The sequence below is a fragment of the Cavia porcellus genome, unplaced genomic scaffold, assembly GCF_034190915.1.
Source record: "Cavia porcellus strain 051 isolate PalLab524CR breed Dunkin Hartley unplaced genomic scaffold, mCavPor4.1 scaffold_3, whole genome shotgun sequence".
In the NCBI taxonomy this organism is placed as follows: Eukaryota; Metazoa; Chordata; class Mammalia; order Rodentia; family Caviidae; genus Cavia; species Cavia porcellus.
In genome coordinates this window covers 117,131,957-117,154,585 of record NW_026947486.1, presented here as the reverse complement: position 1 = coordinate 117,154,585, position 22,629 = coordinate 117,131,957, and the positions used below count along the sequence as shown (strand labels likewise).

The 22,629-nt window shown below is 51.2% G+C and overlaps 1 protein-coding gene and 1 long non-coding RNA gene across 7 annotated transcripts in view; one reads left to right on the top strand and one right to left on the bottom strand.

Moving 5' to 3' along the window:
- Window positions 1–6,232: 6,232 nt before the first annotated feature.
- Window positions 6,233–22,629, bottom strand: part of Mamld1 (mastermind like domain containing 1) — a 124,347-nt gene continuing 107,950 nt past the window's right edge. For 5 of the 6 annotated variants that reach the window (XM_063246517.1, XM_063246515.1, XM_063246514.1 and 2 more), the window contains 2 exons: window positions 9,798–9,882; window positions 6,233–8,443 (listed from right to left, as the gene is read on the bottom strand). In XM_063246517.1, the coding sequence (XP_063102587.1) occupies window positions 7,344–8,443; window positions 9,798–9,882 (1,185 nt within the window). In that variant the 3' untranslated portion in view covers window positions 6,233–7,343. Of the gene's footprint in view, window positions 8,444–9,797; window positions 9,883–15,631; window positions 15,876–22,629 lie in introns of all 6 variants that reach the window. The other variant, XM_063246519.1, reaches the window with a different exon arrangement.
- On the top strand, window positions 10,252–22,171 carry LOC106028262 (uncharacterized). Its single transcript, XR_001201872.3, has 3 exons — window positions 10,252–10,377; window positions 16,785–16,948; window positions 22,032–22,171. It is a non-coding gene; the product is annotated as an uncharacterized LOC106028262 (long non-coding RNA).

The window sequence follows — 22,629 nt, the reverse complement described above, 5'->3', positions numbered from 1 at the left end:
GGCTCAGTGATAGAATGCACACTTATCACGCACCAACCAGCTCCATATCTAATCTCTAGGGTTGAAAAAAAGAAGCAAAGGAAAAAGCACCTCTATATTTTAAAAAAAATTATCTTCTCTCAATGTTTTATTGTGCAAATTTCAAATATTCAGAAACGTATGAAGACATTAACAGTGGATCCCCACAGAGGCACCATTTAAGAGTCCACATGCCTTCTCAGATATCCCACAAACTCTTCTGCCCATCTATCCACCCATCAATCATCTTGGTTTATTTTATGGGCTCCAAAGTAAGTGGCAAACTTCAGCATAAATAGCCCCTGAGCATCCCAGTAGGTGACTGATGTTTGTTTATGATTCTTCTATTGTGGGTAAAATTTACTTCCAGATCTTGCAAGAGATGTTCTCTGAGTTTTGGCAAATCCATCAAGGCTTAGAATCCTTTATCCCTGCAGACGTTCCTTTATGTCCCTCTGCAGCCAATCCTCACCCCTGCCCAGTGGGTCCTAGAAATTGCTTCTTACCATGAATTACTTTCACCCATTTTAGCACTTTATGTAAATGGCTCTGCACAGTATATGCACTCTGGTGTCTGGCTTATTTCTCTGAGTATAATGCATTTGAAATTTGTCCATGTCCTAGCCAGGATCAGTAGCTCATTTCTTTTCAGTGCTGAAGAGTTTCACTGTATTGATGAGCAGCACTGCACGGTATGACTACTCCAGAGCTTGTTTATCCATTCTTTTATTGATAGACACCTGGGCTGTCTGCGGTTTGGGGCTATTATGCACCAAATTGCTATGGAAGACTTGTATTCATCTTTTGTGTAGACAATCTAACTGCTTTTATTTCTAAGAATTAGGAAAATTAGCCTTTACATGTCATGTGTTGCATTTTTTCCCGCTGATTTTCTCATTCATCTTTTGATTTTACGGTGTTTTTCTTTGTGTGAGTTTTTAAAATTCTATGTGGGCAATTTCATCAGTCTCTTCCTGAATGGCTTCTGGGTTTCATGTCATGCTTGGTGAAGTCTGATCTACCCTGGTACTATAAAAATATCCAGCCTTGTTTTCCTACAGTGCTTTTATGTGTTATTTTTCCCATCCCATTGTTTGACTCATCTGCATTTAGCTTGATGTCAGGAGTGTGGCAGAGGGTTCAGATTTGTTGTTCAAACAGCTCTTCTGTTTTCCCAGCACAGATCCTTCTCATACCACCATCCCCATGCGTGCTTCTACCCATTTCCTATCCACATAAGCACTGATGTGACCCACAGTCGCCCTGGGCAATCTTGGCAGCCTTCAGGGTCCTGTGTGGTCTGGACCTGTGTGGCCTGCACTCTGCATCACCCCTCTCTTGCTCCCTGTCCTGAGGCCCACAGGCCCTGCCACTGGCCTCCTTCCCATCCCTCCTGGCATTCCCACTTGTGGCTCCCTCTGCCTGGAACACTTCAGCCCTGGTTCTCCCCATGGCTGGCTGCTGCTCAGCCTTCCATGTCAGCTCAAATGTCCTGGGGACCCCATGTAGACTTGATCACTCTGTACGTCTCACTGGCCCCACAAATGTGTCTATCCATCTCTTCTACCTCCAAGCCTTTGGCGTTTCCTTCATAGACTTTAACACAGATTATTACTGTTCTATTTTTAATGTGCTCACATCACCTGCATCCTTTGGATAAGTAGTTCTAAATGTCAGCTTGGATAGGCACTATTGAGCAGTTCATCAATCACACCCTAGCCTGTTGCTGTGAAGGTATTTTTGTGGCTGTGGTTAACATGTACAACCAGTTGAATTTAACTAAAGGAGGTTATGCTAGAGAATGGGAGCGGACCTCAGCCAGTTAGTTCAAAGGCACCAAGACCAGATCGGAGGTTTCAGAGAGGAAGGAGAAATTCCACCTGTGCCCTGCACATCAGCTCCTCCCTGAGAACTCCAGCTGTCCCGCCTTGTGCTCTGTCCTGTGGACTTTGGACTTGCCTAGGCAGTCTCCCTCTTTCCATTACATCTGAAGCGTGATGGAAATGTACAGCGGATTGTTAAAGGTCGTAGGTCTGTTAGAGTAAAAGACACACTGCGGTGAATTCCCCTCCGAATCTTCCCTCTCCCTTTGAATACACTTACCCCACCATCCCTGGCGCTTTCTGCAGGCGTTCTGCAGGCTCTCTACCATGAGAGTATTTATGAGGTGTGATTAAGAAATTCAGTGAGTGCTGCTGCCAAGGGCCACCCAGCAGAAAGGCAGGCTCCTGAAATCTTTACAGTGTGCGCGGCCGTCCACCTTATTCACCCACCTTGGCACCTTTCAAATTCTAACTCTTCTCCAAAATCAAAATGACCATGAAAGGTCAACGCTTTGAATCAATTCGGGATATTGAGGCAGCTATGACAGTGCAAGTAAAGACATTCATGAAAGAGGACTTCCAGAAGTGCTTCAGAAAGTGGCAAGGATGAATGGGACAAAATTCAAATTCAATTCAAAGTGAAGGGAACACACTGAGGGGAATTAATGGCAGTGTATCTCTTACTGTAATGTTTTTAGAAAAATAATTGAACACAGCTCATATGTCTTCTATTGGCTCTGTTTGGTATAATCCTGACAGGTGCACACAGTATCCCAGTTGACTCTGTGAGGTTGGAGATCATCTCTGTGCACTGCCCACGCCTGGCACATGCGTGCTGGCTAAATCACAGAGTGATCTCACTCTAGGGAGGCCTACTGTACATGTGTCTTTGGGTATACAGGTCCTTGGATTTTCTGGTTTTAGGGCAAGAGAGATGACAAGTTACCCACTGATCTTGGCCCCAGGGTATCGAGGGACCTGATCCTGTGGTATGGGAGCAGGGAGACTCTGAGATGTCATATACCTTCGTGGGGGCTTCTGCATTTACCCTGGGGTCACCCTCAGGGCTAGGAAGGGGGACTATGGGATAGGCTGTGGAGGGATACCTCCCCCTTCAGCCACTGGGATCCTGCCTGCTTCTCCCATGCCGAGGCCTTCCGGCCCCCAGTGGTAGCTCCTAAGAAGACATGGGGAACTCAGTGATTTCTGCCCCACACTCCTCTCAGAGATGAACTTGCAGCCAGGTTGGGGCCATGTGGGACTCTGCGCCAGGCTGTCGTCAAAGGCAGGATGATAGTGGGATCTTTTGCAGAGATTATCCAGCAATCTTCAAGCTCCTCCACTTTTCTCCAGGAGGTTTAGAGGACTTCAGCTCAATGTGGGACCCAGGTCAGCAGCATTACCTTGAGAAGTGAAAGTTAGGACCCTGACTAGATGTACCGTACTAGTCTCGGCTAAGCTATCCAGATGCTGGGATGCCGGGACGCAAGGACATGGTGAGGCTGGGCTGCTAGGATGGGGGGATGTTGGGATACTGGGATGCTGGAGTATAAAGATGTATTAATGCAGGGATTCTGGGCTCCTACACTGCTTGGAGACTGAGATGCTTGGGGTGCTGGAGATGCTGGAATTCTAGGATTCTGGGGATGCACTGATGCTGGGATGCAGGGATTCAGGGATGTGGTGATGCTGGGAGACTGAGATGCTTGTGTTCCTGGAGACACTGGGATACTGGGATGCTGAGAATGTGCTGGTGCTTCGGTGTAGGGATGCAGTGGTGGGGTGAAACTGGAATGCTGGGGATGCTGGGATGCTGTGAGGCTGGGATGCAGGGATGTGTTGATGCTGGATGCTGAGAAAGCTGGGATCCCAGGAGGTGGAGACACTAGAAGATTGGGATGCTAGGATGCTGGGATGCAGGCTCCGTTTGCTTGGCAAGGAGAAGAAGCCAAAAGACGGGGAGAGGAAGCCCTAGTCCAGTGATAGGTAAACACGAGAGGAGCAAAGTCTCTTGGAGAGAGGTAGGAACAGGGAGTTCCAGGCTGCAGGCCAGAAGGGAAGAAGGGCGCTAGGGCGCTGTGAGCCTCTGGCATGTTTCTGTGGAAGGATCAGACCTGCTGACACACTCCCACTGGGTTCAGGGCTAGGACAAAGCTGGGGTTTTGACCAGAGCACTTGGAAAGGGGAGTCTGAAGCTGCAGCAGATCGCCTTAGGTTGGGAGTGATGGGGAAGGAGAGGCAGGGCATGGCCTCTCTTTGAAAAGGGCAGCAGAAAGCTGGGGTTGGCACTGGATGGCTGCCCCTGGGGGAATCCAGCACAGGAGTGGCAGAGGGTGCAGGAGAGAGGGGGACAGCCAGGACAGCCGTCAACTGGGGGGAGGACAGACCACTGAGATAGGAGGGCAAGCAGTGCAGGGGGAAGTAGGGGGACAGTTGAGGGTCAGGTGGCAGACAGTGTCCAGGGACCCTGTCTGTGCTGTGGAACCTACTGGCTCAGCCTGGAGGTTAGGCCTTCTGGGGATGGAAGGGAAAAGCAACTCAGCAGGCTCGGCTCTGCTTAGTATTTTTCCTGTCTCCGAGGATGACAAGAGTTATGACCCAAGAGGCTCTGAAGTGGGCTGAGGAAGCCGTGGCAGGGCTTTGATAGAACATGGACCTCAGCTGGGTCCCAGCTCCTTGCCTGTCAGGTTCTGAGCAACAGATGCTGTGCAGGTGGCCAAGCACAGGGCAGGGGAAGGGTAGCAGGCCCCCCAGGGCCCAACTGCTGCTGCCACTAGACGCCTTGAACAAGAGGCCCCCTGTACCTGGGCCCCAGAGCTCCAATATGGCCCTGAAGGAAAGCTGTGGCCTGCCTAAGGCCAGGCATGGATGACCAGTTGAAGGGCAGAGAGTCAGTACGGATAGGAAATAGCAGCTGGTTGAGGGACAACTGTGGGACAGTCCATGGCCCAATGCTTAGCAGGAAGTGGGAGGGGCCTGTGCAAGTGGGAGCCTGAGAGCCAATGCTTTGGTGTGACAGCTGGTCCCATGATGCTTTGGGCCAAGGGAATGGGAAGGCTGCTTGCACCCTGGGGATCTTTGCCCTTTATCCCAGCTATTGAGAGTGCTGGGTGTGGGCTTCTTTGGGGGAGACATTTGAGGCTCTTCCTCGACACAACAGGCCCATTTTCATCACATCTCGTCCCGACTGTTGCTCCAATCATACTGTGACAGCACAGGTATGTGTGGGTCCCAAATAACTTCCTACCCATCCTTGGGGAGATATGGGGTTATCTGTAAATGCCTACTACCTGTTGGCCAGGTCATGGCCACCTCATAGAAGCACAAGTGCCAGCCTTTTTGTTAGGGTCCCTTGGGAGGAAGCCTAAGTCCATGAAGCTCCGTAGAAGATAGTTTCTTGTACCAATAGTTAGAGGTGGCCCAAGAGTGAGACACACAGGAGTCTGTGTTGTTTCTGCAACTATCTGGACTGGAACTGGGCCACTCACTATGTCCACACAGTGAGAGGTGAGAGGAGGGAAGATGGGGCTGGCTGGGCCTCTGGGACCGCTAGGATTGGGTAGCAGCTGGCCAGGGTCTGAAGGAGCTGGATCTTCAAGGAGTGGGGCTCCTAAGGAGGGGCGGGACAAACCCGATAACACCTCTGCTTCCGCTGGCATCCTGTACCGGAGGGCAAGCCACTTTGACCTTCTGACTGTACCCCTGCACCCTGGGTTCGCCTGGATCCACCAATGAGAATGAGCAGGGGTGAGTTTAGCACAGGCTTGGGCTGGAGGCAGGACGAAGATGAGAAGACCCTTTTTTCCATACCTTGCCTGGTACACAACTGCCTGGTGCTCATCCAGGATGTTGTGGCTGCCCTTGTGAAGTGCGGGTAGTTGTCACCCACCTCAGATCACCCCTTACCCCTTTTGCCCCTTCCATGGGAAGGATGGGAGCTCGTTGTGGAGCCCAGACGGTCAGGCTTTTGCCACTAGTCACAGTTCCTTGTCTGCATGATGTCTTGTCATTTCTGGGGACCCATCTGGAAAGAAAGTTGACCAAGTAACAAACTCAATTCTGTCCCTGTTTAAGGGTGGAAGGGTCTGGCTAAAGACTGGCAAGTGTGATCTTTCTGAGCAAGTCCCCACCCTGGAGTGGAATTACCTTTGGGGCTGCCCATTCCCTCTGTAAACTGAGGGCTGGGCTCAAAAATAACACACTTCTGTGCACTGGTGGTGAGTTACTGCGGCACATGCCACCCAGCTTGTCATCCCTCTGGCCCCGGTGGCTGCAACGTTGTTTCCCAAGACCTCACGCAGCCTTGGAACAAAGCAGAGACACCAGCATGCTTAGCTGGTGTGGCTTCGTAGGTGCTGAATGCTCCCTGGGAAAATAAAAACATAGAGGCATTTTTCTCCTGGCTGTTTATTAACAGAACAAAGAAAAAAAAAAAACGCACTGGCTCAAAACAGATGCCAGATTTCAAAGGTCGAGGCAAAATACGAGGTGGCAATTAAAATATGAATACACAAAGTCTGGACACAGAAAAGTTTACAGGACAGTGGCTGTGGGTTTTCTATAACAGACACTTAAATATACATAACAATAATTGCAGATAGAAACCATCAAAGACAAACTCCAAATCAACTGTTAATGTTTATAGACTTCCTCCCAAACCACAGAGCCTTCCATCAAGTCTAGCAAGAGATTCGAAAGTGGGACAGCTCACCTTCCCGCTGCCTTGGGCTTGCTTCTCACCATCTGAATGACACAAGGACAGGACAGCTCATATGCCACTCAGCTCCCCACCTTCTCTGCATTGCTCCCAAATCTAATGTACATTCCTCAGCCTTGTGGCGGTGTCTCTCTCGAGGGAACACTGACAAGAAGTTACTACTGCTGCAGGCGCTCACTAGGAAAGAGCTCACTTGCGGAGACTGCAAGGTTTGCGAAAGCGCTTAGGAGTCACACCAGGCATAGGACTTGGAGTGCAAATGGAAATCTATGACCAAGCGGTTTTCTATTTGGCGTGTGTCAGTTTGCACAACACGTCTTGGTCACAGCCACATCTCTCAGGGCATCAAAACCGTAGAGAGCATCAAAACCACAGCGAGACTCAGCCACCTGGCTTCACAATGTATCACTGGGGTGGACAGCACAACCTGCATATTTGTAACAATGTAGAATAAACACAAAACAAAGCAGAATAAACACAACTCTACTGAAACAAAAGCCGCCGCTTTATTTACAAAGTCACAAAACCAAGTATAAATACTTCTGTCATTAATGTTTAGGAAAACCATTTACAAAATTTTCAAATATGTACAAGTAGCTTGAAAAATCACCAGCTTTCCATCCATCTTGTCTCAGGTCCAGAGGGGGACGAGCAGGACGATACCACTCAGATGGCGATGGAGACCAAGTGTGGCAGGCTGGGGCTGGGTGGGAATTTGCTGCGGCTTCAGGTCTCCCCCTTAGAGGGCTGTCAGCATGGGGCTTTCTAGGGTACCAGGCTCTGCTTTAAAGCCCCTTGGCACCCTGGGGGAGACAGCCAGCATTCTGGGCAGCAGCATGCTGATCCAGAATGTCATCAATCAGCCTCAGGTTACATACCCAGTCTTCATCCGGGCCCTCACTGGAGCCTCTCAAGAGAGCTTCAATGAAATCCACCTCACTGTAGTCAAATGGTGAAATCAGACCATTTAGTGGCTGCTGGGGTAAGAAGTTGCTGGATGGCAACCCAGGGGGCTTCCCCATTCTGTTAAAGGGACCCAGGGACTGGCTGGTAGTCATGGCTGAGGTGGTGGCGGAGGCAGCAGCAGCAGCCACATAGCTTGGTGGCTCAATGCCATGGATGGGACTCAATGGAGCGAAGCTGGCCATCCCCTGCTGCAGGGACTTGGTGCTCAGCACGGGCACAGGGCCTTGCACTGGGCTCTGCCGGAGGCTCTGGTTGCTCAGCAGGCTCAAACTGGGGTTGGCCAGGGCATCACTGCCCCCCTTCTGGACAGGCCTGCTTCCTGGTGTCACATGCCTGGGAGGTACAACTGCCAGCTGAGATGGAAGCGCCCGGGCCACTGGGGGCACTTTCATGGGTGCCTTGGCAAAGACAGAGTTGCTATCAAAATGCTGCTGAATGCTGTTATCTACTTGGCTGGGGGATGGTTCCCTTGAAACTGCTGTGGTCACAGCTGCCGCTGCTGCCGCCACCGCCCATGTGGCATTGTTGAACACAGTGGGCATTTTTGGCATACTGGGCTGTCTGAGCCGGTGGGGACTCAGGGGCTGGCTGCCCAGTGGGCTGGGACAGAACCTGGGGAGGGGCACTCCTGGGGGGTTGGCCTTGGCACTCTGTGGATGCTGGCAGACAGAATCAAGACTGCCTGGGGGGTTCTGGCAGGAGGACATGGGGAACGGGGAGCCGGTGCTCAGTGTTCCCTGCTGCTTCCGTAGAGTTGGTGAGATCATGCCCATGCCCTCGCAGCTCTGGCACCTGGGGGGTGGGATTGCTCCTGGGTTCAGATTGTTCAGAAGGAGCCCAGGTCTGGGCGGCATCATGTGCTGGCTGGAGGAGGGACTTGCCTTGGTCTGGCTACACTTGGTGACTTGTTCTTGGACGGCTACAGGAAGAGAAGTGTGGGGGTTAGTTTTCAAATGCAATTCTAGGTTTGGGTTTTGGCCACTGGACAGGAGCACCGCTGTCCCCCACTCCCTTCGAACTCATCTGCACTGCAGTTCCACTGGGAAGCCCTCCCAGACCTCCCAGGGCTGTGCTTAGCACCCTTCCCAAAGCGGGCCTTGCTGGGCTGGAGCCTGGGGGCTTTGTCTACCTCCTTGGGAACATTGGAGGCTCTATGAGGCCAAGGTTGTGCCTGCCCTTATAATTGGGGACTGCATGTGGGGCCTGCACTGAATAGTTTTTGGAAGAAAGGAAGAAAGGAAAGAGGAAGGGAGTGAAGGAAAAAGGAGAGAAGGGATGAAAGAAGGGAGGGGGTGCTGGCTTGGGGAAGATGGCTCCGCAGCTCAGACCAGAGAGTCCTGGCTGGCCTCGGTTCTCCCCCAGCAAATGTGGCGGTGAGAGGGAGTAAGGACAGTGTTCAGTTCCCCGCCGTGCTCCGCACAGCCTAGACAGCCTCGGAGCCTGGAGGTGGGCTCCCCTGCTTGTCATGCTGAGCTGCTCTGTGCCTACAGCCCTAGCTTGTCTGACCTGCCACTCTGGGCTGCCACGTGGGGCACAAACCCAGCTGGTATCGGGCCCAAAGGGATGGGGTGTGCAGGTGGCTTTGGGCTAGAACCCATCTGAGGGCAAGTGGACAAGTGTAGAGCATTCCATGAGGGTCCTTGGTCTGCTGCAGTGTCACCCCAGTGGTTTGTAAGGAGTGCTTAACTCAGTCCTCCCTTGGTAACCTGCAACTCCACGAAGCAGGGATCACGTCCAGCGATCCCTGATACAGCCAAGTGCTGTATCCCTGTCCGGTAAATGCACGCTACACTCATAGCTGCCCAGTAAGATGAGGGCCCTGGGAGTTCTAAGGTGCAGCATCCCCAGCCCTCTCTCTTCCGCACGCCTGCCACATAGCCCTGACACCCACAGGAAGTGGGTCCCTCCGTCCATGTTTGAGGAAGGGAAAGATCAGAATCCCGGGGTGCCACAGCCCCAGCTCAATCTGCTGTACACCTCAAGTCCCTGTCCCTCTCCTGTTAACTAGAAGGGACCTGGCTCCACTTAATCAATCTCTTGAACTAGAGGTTTTGGGAAGCATTAAATCCAGGTCTCCAATTGGGATCCTGCTTTTTAGAGGTGGTGGGGAGTTGAACTCATTTCACTGGGAGAAACCTGACCTTTTGGATCTCACTTCTGCATAGCACTTCTGAGACCTGGCCAGGAACTGCTCATTCAGAGAGGACCCCCCCTCCCAGTATGCACCCCCTTGCTCACCCCTGCGCAATGGAGCATTGACCTTAACTGCTTACCTTGAAATTGACTCATCTGCTGGGCCACATACGCACTTTGCTGTTTAGGGGTCATTGCCGTAAGACCTGATTTCTGTTTCTCTTGCTAAACACAAGATAAAAACACACATTAGATTGCAGTTACCCAGAAATATTAGCCTTGGGATCACTGTGCGGGGACCCAGGACTCGGCTTTAGGGTAGCAAAAGCATGAGTGAACACACCAACACACACTCGCATGCATGCTCCACCCTCCCGAGCAAAACTCCACAGGGAGAAAGAAAAGTCAGGGCTCTGCACCTGGGTTAAAAACACAACGGCTGCAGCATAGGATGGAACAGAGCTTAAGAGCAAGAGCACAGAGAGAAGGACTGAGGGGTCTGGATGGCCGTCCGCACGCTCAGGATGGGTCAGCAGTGAGATGTGCTCACCAAAATAACACACGTAACATTAGGCTGCATTAATAGAAGCAGAGTATGTAGGCGGGAGGTGACAGTCCTGTGCTACTCTGCCTTGGCCAGACTGTGCCCACAGTGCCAACAGGAATCTGGGCATGCCAGTCTCAGGGAGACCCAGACAAACTGGCTGTAACCAGAGCATGGTATGAGACGGCTTGGGTGGGTGAGCCGAGCCGGGGTGGGTGGGGGGAAGAGATTTTGGGCTTCTTGGTGGGGCCGTTGTGGGGGGAGTGGCCACGGCTTGTTCTGGGTGGTCTTAGTGTGGACTGCTGTGTGATCGCACGGTCAGATGGAAACTCTACCCGACACCCGGAGTCGCCAGACATCACTGCCAACTTCCTTTCTCCTGACTGGTGGTGGCGGACAGATGGGAGGGGCTTCCTGTCTCTCTCTGGCTGGAAGCTGGCTGGGTAGGCAGGGGGAGGAACAGCGCCGCAGGGCCGCAGTCCTGGACCAGCCCAAGGGGTCACGAGGCCAGGAGAGAATTAGGAGACCCCAAGAGAGAAGGCAGAACTTTTCCCTAGGCCTGCAGCTGGTAGTGACGGGGGCGCAGCTCCGACCGGCAGTCGGGCTCAGCCTCTCTGGCTACCTGGCTGCCATCTCTGTGTCCTTCTGGAGCAGCCTGCCTGCTAGTGTGTAGAGCACCCAGGCAGCTGTCAGGGAACACATGCCCTCAGTCCTCTTTCTGCTCCCCTGGCCAGAAGACTTGACCCTACAATCAGAGCAGCCAGGGTTGCAGGCAGGCATCTTCTCTGCCCCCTCGGGGCTGGTGCAGCAGGGCTGGGTGGAGGGCCGGCGCTTGGGAGTGTGCCTGGCCCTCAGGCCTGGCAGCAGTTCCTGGCTGGGTTCCTGTCAAGGCAGAGAGGACAAACACAGGGAACCGGGAGACTACACCAGACTGTGTTCTGCTTCTGTGGCCCACCCTTGGGCTGCTTCCTGTCCCAGCTCTTGCTGTTGCCCTGGGACTGCGGGCTGCTGCTGGGCTGTGCTGGGGTGTGGGGGCAGGAGCTGCTTCTCAGCTGACCCCTGGGGCTCCTGTCTTCTGGCCGGAGCACCCGGAAGTTGGTGGAGCGGGGAAGGAAGCTGGTGGGGGGAGTTGGAGGGGAGGTACCGGGGCTCACTGTTCTGAGCACTTCACACCTGTTATTTCCTGTCATCTGGAAATGGGGACATGAAGGGGCAGGGTAGTCACATGACCGCTCCAGATCACATCATTCAGATCTGCCCAAGGCTTGGGGGTGTGTGACCATTTCACTTCAGTTCTTCCCCGTTACCCTTCTACCAGCGTGAGGCCACTGGAATAGAGCCACAGTCCCCAGCTCATAGGTGAGTGGCGTCTGAAGCTCAGACAGGTTAAGCGACTTGCCCAGAGCCCATGGCTAGGAAATGGAATGCCGCTAACAGCACACCTCTTCCTTTGGCCTCTCCAGCCGGCCACCTCTGGAACTGGCTCCAATGCGGCCACCTAGGTCCACACAATGCCTAGTCCCATCCAGGCCAGTTGCAGGGTAGCTTCCCCAAGCCCTGCAGTTGGAGGAGGAGCGAGAGCTGGGGAGGTGGAGGCCAAAGGGTGTGACCAGAGAAAAAACTGGGAGGGCAGACAAGTGCAAAGGGAAGGATGTACAGAGAAAGTCCACCCAGGGCCAGTGGAAAACAAAAGGAAAAGCCGGCTGGGGCTGGGGCTGGACTCAGAAGGTGGAGCCCGGGTACTGCCTGCCAGATGAAAGAGAGCTTGCACCCCGTCTGGAGCTTTGGGGACAAATGGGGCGCTACAGTCTGTACCCACAGAAGCGCAAATACTGGAGGAGTGTCCAGAGTAGCTGGAAATTTGGCCGGTGGCGACATCATTACAGAGACTGCCAAGCCCAGACAGTGCCCTGCCCAGCCCATGGTGCTGGTGGCCAGCTTGGTAGACACAGCAAGAGGGGTCCTCCATGGGCTCTCTGTCCCACTGGCGTGCCCAGGACCCGGCCAGTCCTCTGCTCCCACCCTGTCCCGGTGTCCTGGGCATTCTCCCCAGCTCTCCCTCGGAGGCCACTTCCTTTGTTTTGCAGACGGAGCGCCCATCCTTTGTTCTGAATCAATGTGCTCCAAAGATAAGCTCCAAGAAAACAGTTGTTGCCTTTTGACACTGACAATTAGAATCGTTGGACAATGGAGAAAACAGGAAATGACAAATGGTTTCAGTGACCAGGAGGAAACAGGGGCTGAAAATTGCTGCTTAGTGTCAGGACACTCGATTTCTGCTCTTGTAAAGGATGGCCCAGGTCATGTGGCTTTTTATAAGAACCAGAGGAGGTCATGAAATGACTAGCACCAGGCAAATGTCATGGTGCCCGCAACACCAACAGGCAGCACTGCTCTGTGGGTCTTGTGTGAGCCCAAGGGTTCTTCTTTCAGGGTGGCCACCCTGGCAAGCCTAGGGTTGGGGCCAGCAGGAAGTCTAAGGCCTGGCTCCTCCTCTATCCCACCCTTTCCCAGCCCCACTGGGCCAAGGGGCTGGAGTCGCAGACAGGTCCTGGGCTGCTGTTCTTGGAGGCTCACAGAAGTGCTCTTGCCTCGCCACTTGTGCGCCAAACAGGAAAGGGATGAAAGGCCTGGCCCAAGCCCTGCTGCCGCCTGCTGGCTCCACGGAGGCCAGGGCAGGCGCTGCATCTGCCTCCACCTTAGTCACCAAGGGGTCATGCTCCTGTCCCCCCGCCCCCAGTGCAACCACCTAGATGCTTCCCTCTCACTGCTGCAGAGAAAATAATCTCATTACCAATTCAACCACTTAATCAGACAAAGGGACTCTCCAGCTGGGCAAAGCCAGAAGGCAGGTGATGAGCAGGAATTGGACACATGCCCACAGAATTTTCCTGGGTTTCAACCTGATTCCAACTGAAGTTACTCACCCTGTGGTCCCCTACAGGGAGGCATTTGGGCTTGGCATGTGGAGGGATGGAGGGAGGCAGGGAGAGAGGTAGGAGAGACAGGAGTGGGAGGGGAGAGAGAGAGAGAGAGAGAGAGAGAGAGAGAGAGAGAGAGAGAGAGAAGAGGAGGAAGGGGAGCAAGGGGAGGACAGGAGAGACAGACAAATTCTACCATCAGGGAGCTCCCACCTACTCTGCCAGCAGACATAGCCCTTTGAGTGTCCCCACATGGAGTCAGCCTGCCACGCAGCAGAATGCTCTCAGCTCTCTGTCCCAAAGGCCAGTGAGCACTGGGGCGGGTTGCTTACTACTCTGCAGAAAAAAGCACCTTCTCTGGTGGATTTTTGAAAGCCAGAATTCAGAACAACTCACTCACCCTTCTGACTTCCTTTGAAATGCCAGGAGGATGGCACAGTATGTGGGGACTACCATGTCATTGAAATCTGAATTCTGGGGACTCCCATACCCATGTGGCTGGAGATACCTGATGCCCATAGGGTCTGGCCAGCTGGGGGTGCAATTTAGACACCCCTAGCAGTTTGACAGGATCTTTGGAAAACAGCAAGGGGCTTCTGTTAATGAATGGTGGGTAAGTTTCAATTGTTTCCTGGATTCCTCCTTGGAATCTAGACCAGAGCCCATGACTCAGTTTCTCCAGAATACCTGTGGGGGAGGCTGAAGCAGAGGGTAAGTCTCCTCCCTGTGGATTGCTGGGACCACAATCTAGGATAGACCACTTGACACTTGCCCTTATGCATGGCCTTGGCTCAATGCCTTCCCCTACTCAAAGTGCTACCACAGGGGCACAGGCCTCAGTGACCCTGAAGCCCCTGAACCTGCCTGCCCAAGGACATAGTGGGAAGACAGGGCTTACAGGACAGCTCAGCCAGTCCCTCTGTCAGTCATTGACAAACACTTATTATGGGTCTATTATGGGCCAGGCTCTGTCCTTGGCACGGGGCTGTCCCTTCAATAGGCAGGGAGACCAGGCAAGGTAGATTGTGGTCTAACACAACATGGCAGGGGGAATGGAAGGCAAGTGGGCAGGCACTGGCAGAACCCAAGGTCAGGTATGGGATCCTGAGGGCCACCTGGAACCCCAAGCCATTCGCTAAGTTAGACAAACCTGGGCCAGTGTCTCCAGCTGTCACTGGGGCTTTACAAATTAAATGCCATCAAAAACCAGTGAGTGGCATGGGTGTGGTCATCCTTGTCACTCTGCATTTGCTGTCTTTCCATTTGACCTATGACTATGTAAACTATTTCACCCAGACTCCGTCTCGGTGGCTTCAGGGCTGGCCAGCACCAGCAGGGCTTGGTCTAAATGCTGAGAGTGATCCCTGGGCAGAGGGAACAAAGGTCCCTCTTCTTCCCCTGTGGTGCCCACACCCTGTCTCCCTCTGACTCACAGGCTGTGGTGACAAGGTGACTACCTGACCTGTCCCCTGAGCCCCCTAGCAAGAGCCAACATTCCAAGCTTCTAGAGAAGCGCTCAGGGTTGCCCTCCACTGCTGGGGCATAGAGAGAATGAGGCGGGGTACAGGACTGCTGTGCGAGCTTGCTGGGGTCCTCTGGCTGATGGTTTTTGAGACCAGCACAGGGAAGGGCAGACCGGGGTGGGAACAGCAGAGTGGGCACATCTGCTCTGCTAATTCTGTTTCCCTGGCAGTTTGGGGCTGGACGAGGTTCTGCTGGATTCAGCCGGAGAGCAAACAGCCGAGGAGCGCTGAGAGAAATCAATAGCCCTTGAGTGGGAAGTAGCGCCTGTTCTTCCAGGCCAGGGCCTGCGGGGTAAATGAAGGGGCTGTGTGTACCAAAGCAGAAGTTCCATTAAAGGCAGAGTCCTGGGAGGCTCTCACAGCTCGCTGGCATCTTCTGAGCACTATCGCTTAGAAAATGTTCCCGTCTCCACTCTGCTTTGCAGACATCCCGTGCACGCTGCTGTTGCTTGTGCAACAACGACAGCACCAGCAAAGCCCCCCATACAAATGAAATCCTCTGCAAATGCTGGTCTCCATCGTCTTGTTCTCACCACTGCTAATGTGCCTTTCCGGGCTATGCCAGGCCACTTGTGCTGGGCTCTAGAATCTGGAGGTCAATCCCAGCTCACAGCCCTCTTGGACCCTTCTGCCTTCGCCCCTGGACTGGACCGCCATGCCTCCAGCGGGATGGCCCAGCTTCCCATGTGGAGGGTGCGGGAGCCCTGGGTGGGCACCCACAGCAGATGGCTGGCAGGAAAGGCAGCTCCTGAGCACCTACTGGGCGCCAAACAGGCAGGCAGTGGGTGGGGAGTTGTAGTGTGGAAGCATGTGCAGGGTCAGGAAGCATTAGCAGTCCCTCCCTGGTACACAGGGCTCTCTGCCTTTGGAGCTGTCACCTCCTGTGTTCCTCCCAACAACCCGGTGAGGCAGGCGGGCAGGCTGAGCAGGGGACTGCACCCCAGGTGACAGATGAGGAAAGCGAGGCTCAGGGAGAAGTGACTTACCTGTGGCGTCGCAGTTAGGCAGTAGTGGAGCAGGCACCTGCCTCCAGGCCTTCGGATCCCAGCCGCCCCAGGGCGCTGCCTCTGAGGTGCTGTACGAGGAGGTGACTCTGGCCAGCTCATGAGCAAAGGAGCTGCCGGGCAGGAAGGCCTCACTCCCCAGGGCCTGGCAGGATGGGGGCTGTCGCCCGAGGCTGACCTGGGGGGGCCTGGCTTCCCCAAGCTTGCAGGCTTTGTCTACATGAGTCTACAACAACCGATTGAACAATCCATCAGCTGCTTGGCCGCGAAATGGTTCTGACTGATCTTGTCACTGCCCTCAACACCTAGTGGGGTCGTTGGGGTGTTGCGGTTCTATGCACCAACTGATTTGGGGAAGCAAAACTAAACAGCTTTGTGGTCTAGCTTGTCTTGGGCCACGGACTCCTTAGAGAATCAGTTACAAACTATGGTCTCCCTTCTTGTGAAGTGCATTTTTAGTGTCTCCCCCTTCCCTGTGCCCCACTGCCATTCTATGTATGAGTTTAGGGGGTTTCTGGACCACTCAGTGCACATCCATGGATTTCACATGAAGAATTCCCTGTCTTGTTGAAAATGGGAGCCAAGCTAAGCTGGAAAGCCGGCAATGGCAATGACTTTGACCAATCTTTATTCCTTCTCATCCTGCTCCACTCCCACCCCTCCTGCCACAGAGACACAACTCTAAACTGGTTGTATGTGTGTGTGTGTGTGTGTGTGTGTGTGTGTACATGCTAAGGAATCTGCAAAACCAAACAGTGAAGTGCACACCTTCCACTGGCCAGGCTCTGAGCCGCAGCCTATGCTGCTTTTGACCCAGCTGGGCCTGGAGGTTTCAGGACTCCTGCGGGTGGGAGTTCCCTTTCTTTCCACTGTGCTCTTAGAAGACAGCATGGAACAGACTTTCTGCATGACCCAATTCTTTCAGCTGAGGCAATTAAAATGACCTCATACTTGATACCATTGTCAGCAAACACTTCGAAACCCAAATGAGCAGCTGCGTTAGCCTTGACCCTCTGAGGAGCACAAGTGCTTGGCAGCAGGGTGTCTGTGGGGACCAGGGACCAGGGAAAGCCTGCGTAACGAGAGGCTCTTCCTCCTTCTGCATGAAGCAGTGTTTTCACTCTCTTGTTTTCAGTACCTGAACTGTGAGGGATCGGCTGTGTCTATCAAACCCTGCAGTGGAGAAGCAAACACTCATCTCCTGAAGCTCAGCAAAACAGTGAATTCAGTGCAGCTCACTTCAATGAAGAAATACTAAGGCTCTGCCATGGCCAAGTCCTTCCAGCCGGTGATAGTGCAGTAGGTGTCTGCATACACTGTTTGAAATAGTAAGATTGCCACGGTTGAATTTGCTAAACATTTGCTATGCTCCAGGCACTAACTTAAGTGCTTTAAATACTTGTTCTCACTCAACTCTTATGAACAACTGTCTCTGAGGTCGGGGCTATTGCAGTCCTTATTTTACAGATGAGGACACTGAGTCCCAGAGGTTAACTAAGTTGCCCAAAGTCACACAGCTAGTTAGTAGCAGAGCAGGATGCAGGCCCAGGTTTGCCTCACTCCCGGACCCCCACGTAGTGTGTGAGTGATGGGTCATTAACCTGCCAGGTGGAAAACATGCTGGGAGGCGGAGAGACTCAGAAAAGTCCAGGCCAGGTGTTACTAGGGAGGCTGTAGACAGAGTTTTAAGAACAAATTATAAATATTTGAAGCTGGGAATGAGAAGACAACCTAACTCCTTGGAGAGTGTTAAGATAGCACACATAGATCCAAAGAAAAGAAACCCAAACAAAACCAACCGACATGAACTTTTCGTAGCAAGTGAACCCGAAATACTTGTGAAAAAGACCTCTTTGCCATTGCAATGGTATTTGTAGCAAGCAGAAAGGGCTCGGTGCCCTCCCTTGAGCGCAGCTCCTTAGTACAGAGCTGAGCTCACTGGCCGTGTAGCTTCACCTCCTCAGGCTATTTGTCCTTGGAGCAAGGTCATCTGGTAGAACATGAGCAGAAACGTGGCTTTCCACAGCTGACACTTCTTTATAGCCACATAGCCAGCTCTTTGATGATTCTGAACACAGTTTACTGCCACACTGGAGTTGAAAAAAACCCCAGTATGCAAATATCACTTGGGTTCTGATGACTCGCCTGCTCCATGACGACACTTTCTACAAGCCATGAATGGGGCTTATTTGTAGAGAATGAAAGCTTTTTAAGCTTTTTTAAGCTTTTGCTCAGGGATCCTTGGTAGCTTCATGTGACTTGGAAGATATTAGTGATGGGTCAAAAAGCAGGACCTCTCTTAGCATTAGCATACGCTTACAGTGCCTCAGTAGTCCATGAGGCAGAAAAAACTACAGATGGCACATGAAAATGACCAGGGGTGGAAGATCCCCCAACAGAGTGGGCAGCCCTATTTTAGCAGCATCGCTCTGAGTGGGCCTGGAGCACTTGCCCAAGTGGAGCAGGCCCTGTGTAGACCGATGCTATCCCCGATTCAAAACCAAGACATGGAGCAAAAGGGAGGACATCCTGTAAGTGCCTATTTCAAACACAGAGATGGATTTGCTTTATGTTTGGAAACCTCTAGAACTGAAACTAGTCCTACCAATATTTCCTTGGGCTACACTTGGCAGGTGTGTGGCACGCAGCTGATTTTCCTAATTGAAAGGCAGCAAACACATGCAAATCAGCTGTAAAAGCTCCCAGTCAGAGTCATGACGAAATGTCATCTCTTTAGCTGATGGCAACTAGCTCAAAGTCACAGAATAAGTAAGAGGCAGAGCTAAACCTAGGCTTGACTTTAAAAATGCAGGCCTTTAATCACAAATAATAAAATATGCTTCAAGATGAAGTGATGTTCAAAGCGTAACACCCAGACTTATGCAGACGCCCAATCCCAGGTCCCCCTCCAGCCTCCACGTCCTCAGCATCTCCTTGCTGGGTACAGTAAGCACAGCTCCGAAGGAGCCATCCAAGTAACTGTCATATCCAAGCAACCAAGGAAGGGAGAGGCAGGATTTCCTCTGGAGGTTTCCGGATCTGGACAGCAGATTTAATGCATGCACCTAAATTCATTCCGTCCCAAAGCCCCATTATAACTACATTAAAAGGCTTTTTTTTAAAAGACAAAATTCCATTAGAATAGGGAACATAAGAGAGGAGATAACAGAAGCAGAATTTATGAATCTAAAAAAGTAGGTAAACCTAACTGGGCCTGGTGGAGCATGCCTGTAGTGCCAGGTACTCAGAAGGCTGAGGCAGGAGGATTCCTTGAGCCCAAGAGTTCAAAGCTAGCCTGGACACACAGTGAGACCTGATCTGAAAGAAGGGAAAGAAGGAAAGAAAAGAAAAGAAAATGTCGGGGACTGCAGACTTAGCTCAGTGGCTCAAGTGCTTGTCTGGTAAGCACAAGGTTGTGAGTTCGATCCTCAGTTCCAAAGAAAGAAAGAAAGAAAGAAAGAAAGAAAGAAAGATAAAAAGTAGATAGACCAGGGTTAGCTGCATCCTCAGCCCCCAGGAAGCTGAATCAGAAGATGGAGGAAGGGAAAGTTCAAAAGCAACTTGGTCTGCAGGGCAGGATCTTCATCACACTCAGAACAGGAGCCGCAGATCATCTCTGAAACTTGAGGGTGAAGAGGAGTTGTGGGGTGGTCAGTGTGACAGGGGTTGGCCGGGGCTGGTTAAGAAGCAGTCAGAACTGTGGATCCCTTGTCATCTCCATGTCCTCTCCCTCACTGGACAGAGCACGGCCTTGACCCTTTGCTGGCCTTCATTGGCTGAAGCCTTTCACTTCACCCCATGGACACACTCCCCACTGACTTACACGGGGTTGTCAAAATATACTATGAGTGTTTAATTTTAAAGATTTGATTACAGTAACAGATGTAGTCTTGTTAATATCCCCCACAACAAGACCCCTTGCTTTGAACACACTTCTCCCGTCCTTCTTGCCACTCTCTGAAGCAGTCTGGGAGTGCTCTTTCATGGCTGTCTTTGCCAGGTATCATAAAAACTACAGTGAATGCTGCTGCTGAGTGTCATTCACAGGAAGGACAGGCTCATAAAAAAAATGACAAAGTGTCCTCATCCACTTTATTCACTGGATCTGGCACTGAGCGACTTCTGGCTCTTCCCTAAAATCAAAATGACCATGAAAGGTCAATTGATTCAGGTCACTGAGGCAAATGCAACAGAATAACTAAGAACACTCTGGAAAGAGCAGTTCAGACCACGTTAGAAAGTGGCAAGAATGAGAGGGTGTGTTCAAAGCGAGGAGGAGGATTGTGAGGGGACTGATGGTCACGTGTCTTTTACTGTAATGCATTTTTAAAAGCTTAAACATTTAGCCTTTTATTGGGGAGACTGTTCATACTTAGGAAGCAAAGGTAGTGGAGGCCGACTGGCCCTGACTGCTGCATGATGGTGGATGGTGGAGGATGCAGGTCCATTGCAAGTTTAGCTCTAGACACCCCTAGGAGGGAAGCTAGGGGCATCTCAGAAAGCCTTCAGCTTGTATTTCATACATCTAGACTGTGCTTGCCGCTGAGTTTTTTCAAAACAAAGCAACTACGTGTGTGAGTTCATTCATTAATGGTGAAACTAACTAGAAAAGAAAGAGAGCAGTTATCTTAGCATGAGCATGGCTACCTGTGTGGGGAAGGGACCGAGGTGTGGAAGGCTGCGCACATTTCTACCTGGCAGTTGTCAACATTCTACTTCTCATCTTCCTGAAAGAGCAGAAGTCATGATATCACCGTGAGCCAGGCACATCCATGTTCATAGCAGTTCAATTCATAATAGCTAAATCTTCCAAATGGCCTGTATGTCCATCCACTGATGAATGCATACAGAAAATGTGCTGTTTATAAACAATATGGTGCTACTCTGCCATAAAGAGGAATAAACTTGAGGCAGTTACTAGGTAAATGGATGCACCTTGAGACCATAATGTTCAGTGAAACAGACACACAAGCTTAAATGTGTCATAGTTTCTCTTAGAAACACAAAATAGAAATAAAGAGCAAAATAAAATATAGATAATAGGAAGTAGGGAGATCTTTTTTCACCTGGGAAGGAGCGCAAGAGATGGTGGGAGGGGAGGGAAAGAGAACAGAAAAAGAGAATTGGAAAATAAAGAGTAAATAGAGCTTTTGTGAATGGGAAGGGGACCCAGAGTTGGGAGGGATGGGTAGGGGACACAAAGAATTACGGTGTGTGATGTACACGTGATAGATGTACTCATGATGTACTGCAAATATGGACTAATGAAAAATAAAAAGCTAAGTAAAACAACCCAAAACCCATTATATTTCTCAATCTGATCAAGGTAACACAGGTTTTCACTTTTCACTTCTTTGTTACAATGTACATGTAGACCTTCTAGCCTTGTCCCTGTTCATGTCGTTTTCTAGTAAAGGGGAAAAGCTATGTACACTGGCTGATACCAGCAATGTGAACCATACATTTTGGTGTAGAGGAAATTAATGAAATACCATATTCTAACTTGTTAACAGTAGTTATCCCTGAGTTATTTATATATTCGAATTGATGTATTTTATTATGCCATCAGGTTTGTGTCTTCTGACAACTTTCCAAAACAGAAAGTCATAAACTGTATTCAAAAGACAAGGTCCTCATGTACATTTGAAACTAAGCGGCTGAGACAAGCCATCATCTGTGGCAGTCTACATACATGATAACTCCTAAAAAAACTGATGATGCATGTAGATTGACAAGGGTCAGCACTTGGAAGTTACTGTAGGTGTCATTTCTTGGAAGAGGGGAGAGGCTCTGGGGCTTCTAAGGTATCTTGAATAACTCACCTGTCGGTGCTGGATTTATTATTCTATGTGTTATCTTTTAGTCTTACCTTTTTCTACCTGGCTCCTCTCCTCCTCTCATCTTCCGCCTTCTCATTTGGACTGATCCTGTCTCCTTGGGGGCTAACTCCTTTCCCTACTTCTCAAACACTTCTAGAACTTAGGAGAAACTAGAGCTCACTTATTCAAGTTAGCATTCTTTGTACATGAAAGAGATGTCCTATGGTTTGCCACAGATTCCCAAGCAAATTAAAGGCAGAGTCCAAGACTCAGAAAGGCCTCTAGAGAGCATCTATTGCTGCTGCGTGGCAAGGACTCAGCCTGCAGGCTTGGAGCTCTGTGATGCCATGCTCTGAGAAGCACCAGCTGCCTCTAACATTCTATTTGGTGGGTGGATGCTGCAGTGTGGCTACAGAGTGTCTCATGTGTTAGAGTCTTGGTTCTCAGCTTGGTGTTACTGGGAGGTGACAGAACCTTCAGGTACAATGGGAGGTTTAGATCACTGAGGATGTGACCTCATTGAGACTGTGGGATGCCTGTTTCTTCTCTTTTCTTTATCACAGCCAGCCATGAGATGAAAGGATGTCCAGCACCATACACTTCTCCATGATGTATCGTGTTGCCATAGGCCCATCAGGATGGGGTCAAATGGACCGGACCCTCCACAACTGTGAGCCAATATAAACCTCTTCTCCTATACTAAGGCACCTTTCTGAGACTCATTTATCCAAATGCAGCCACTTTCCCTGGCCTGAAATCCAAGAAGGGAGAAGGGTGGTGCTAGGGTATGTAGCTTTGACCCACAGTTTACTGAAAAAGAAATCCATAAGAAAAACAAGTGCCATGAAGGTGCGGAAAGAAAGTATTCCATACAGAGCTGGTCTCTTTCAACTTCTTTTTGGTTCTCACTGAGAGGAACAGGGAACATTGCATTTTTGAGCTCAAAAGGCAAGGTTGGGAAAGACACTGCAGCTCCCTAGGCCTAGCTCCTGCAAACAGACTGCAGTCTCTGTTGGACCACTTCAGAGTGGAGTTTGGGAGAGGACATAGATGCTTTTGAGGATCACATTAGCAATAAGGGATCAGACTGGGGGAGGTGAAAGATCCTTGATGGTGGACTAGATTGGAGGCGTGGTAGCCCAATAGTGGGCCTCTTATTTC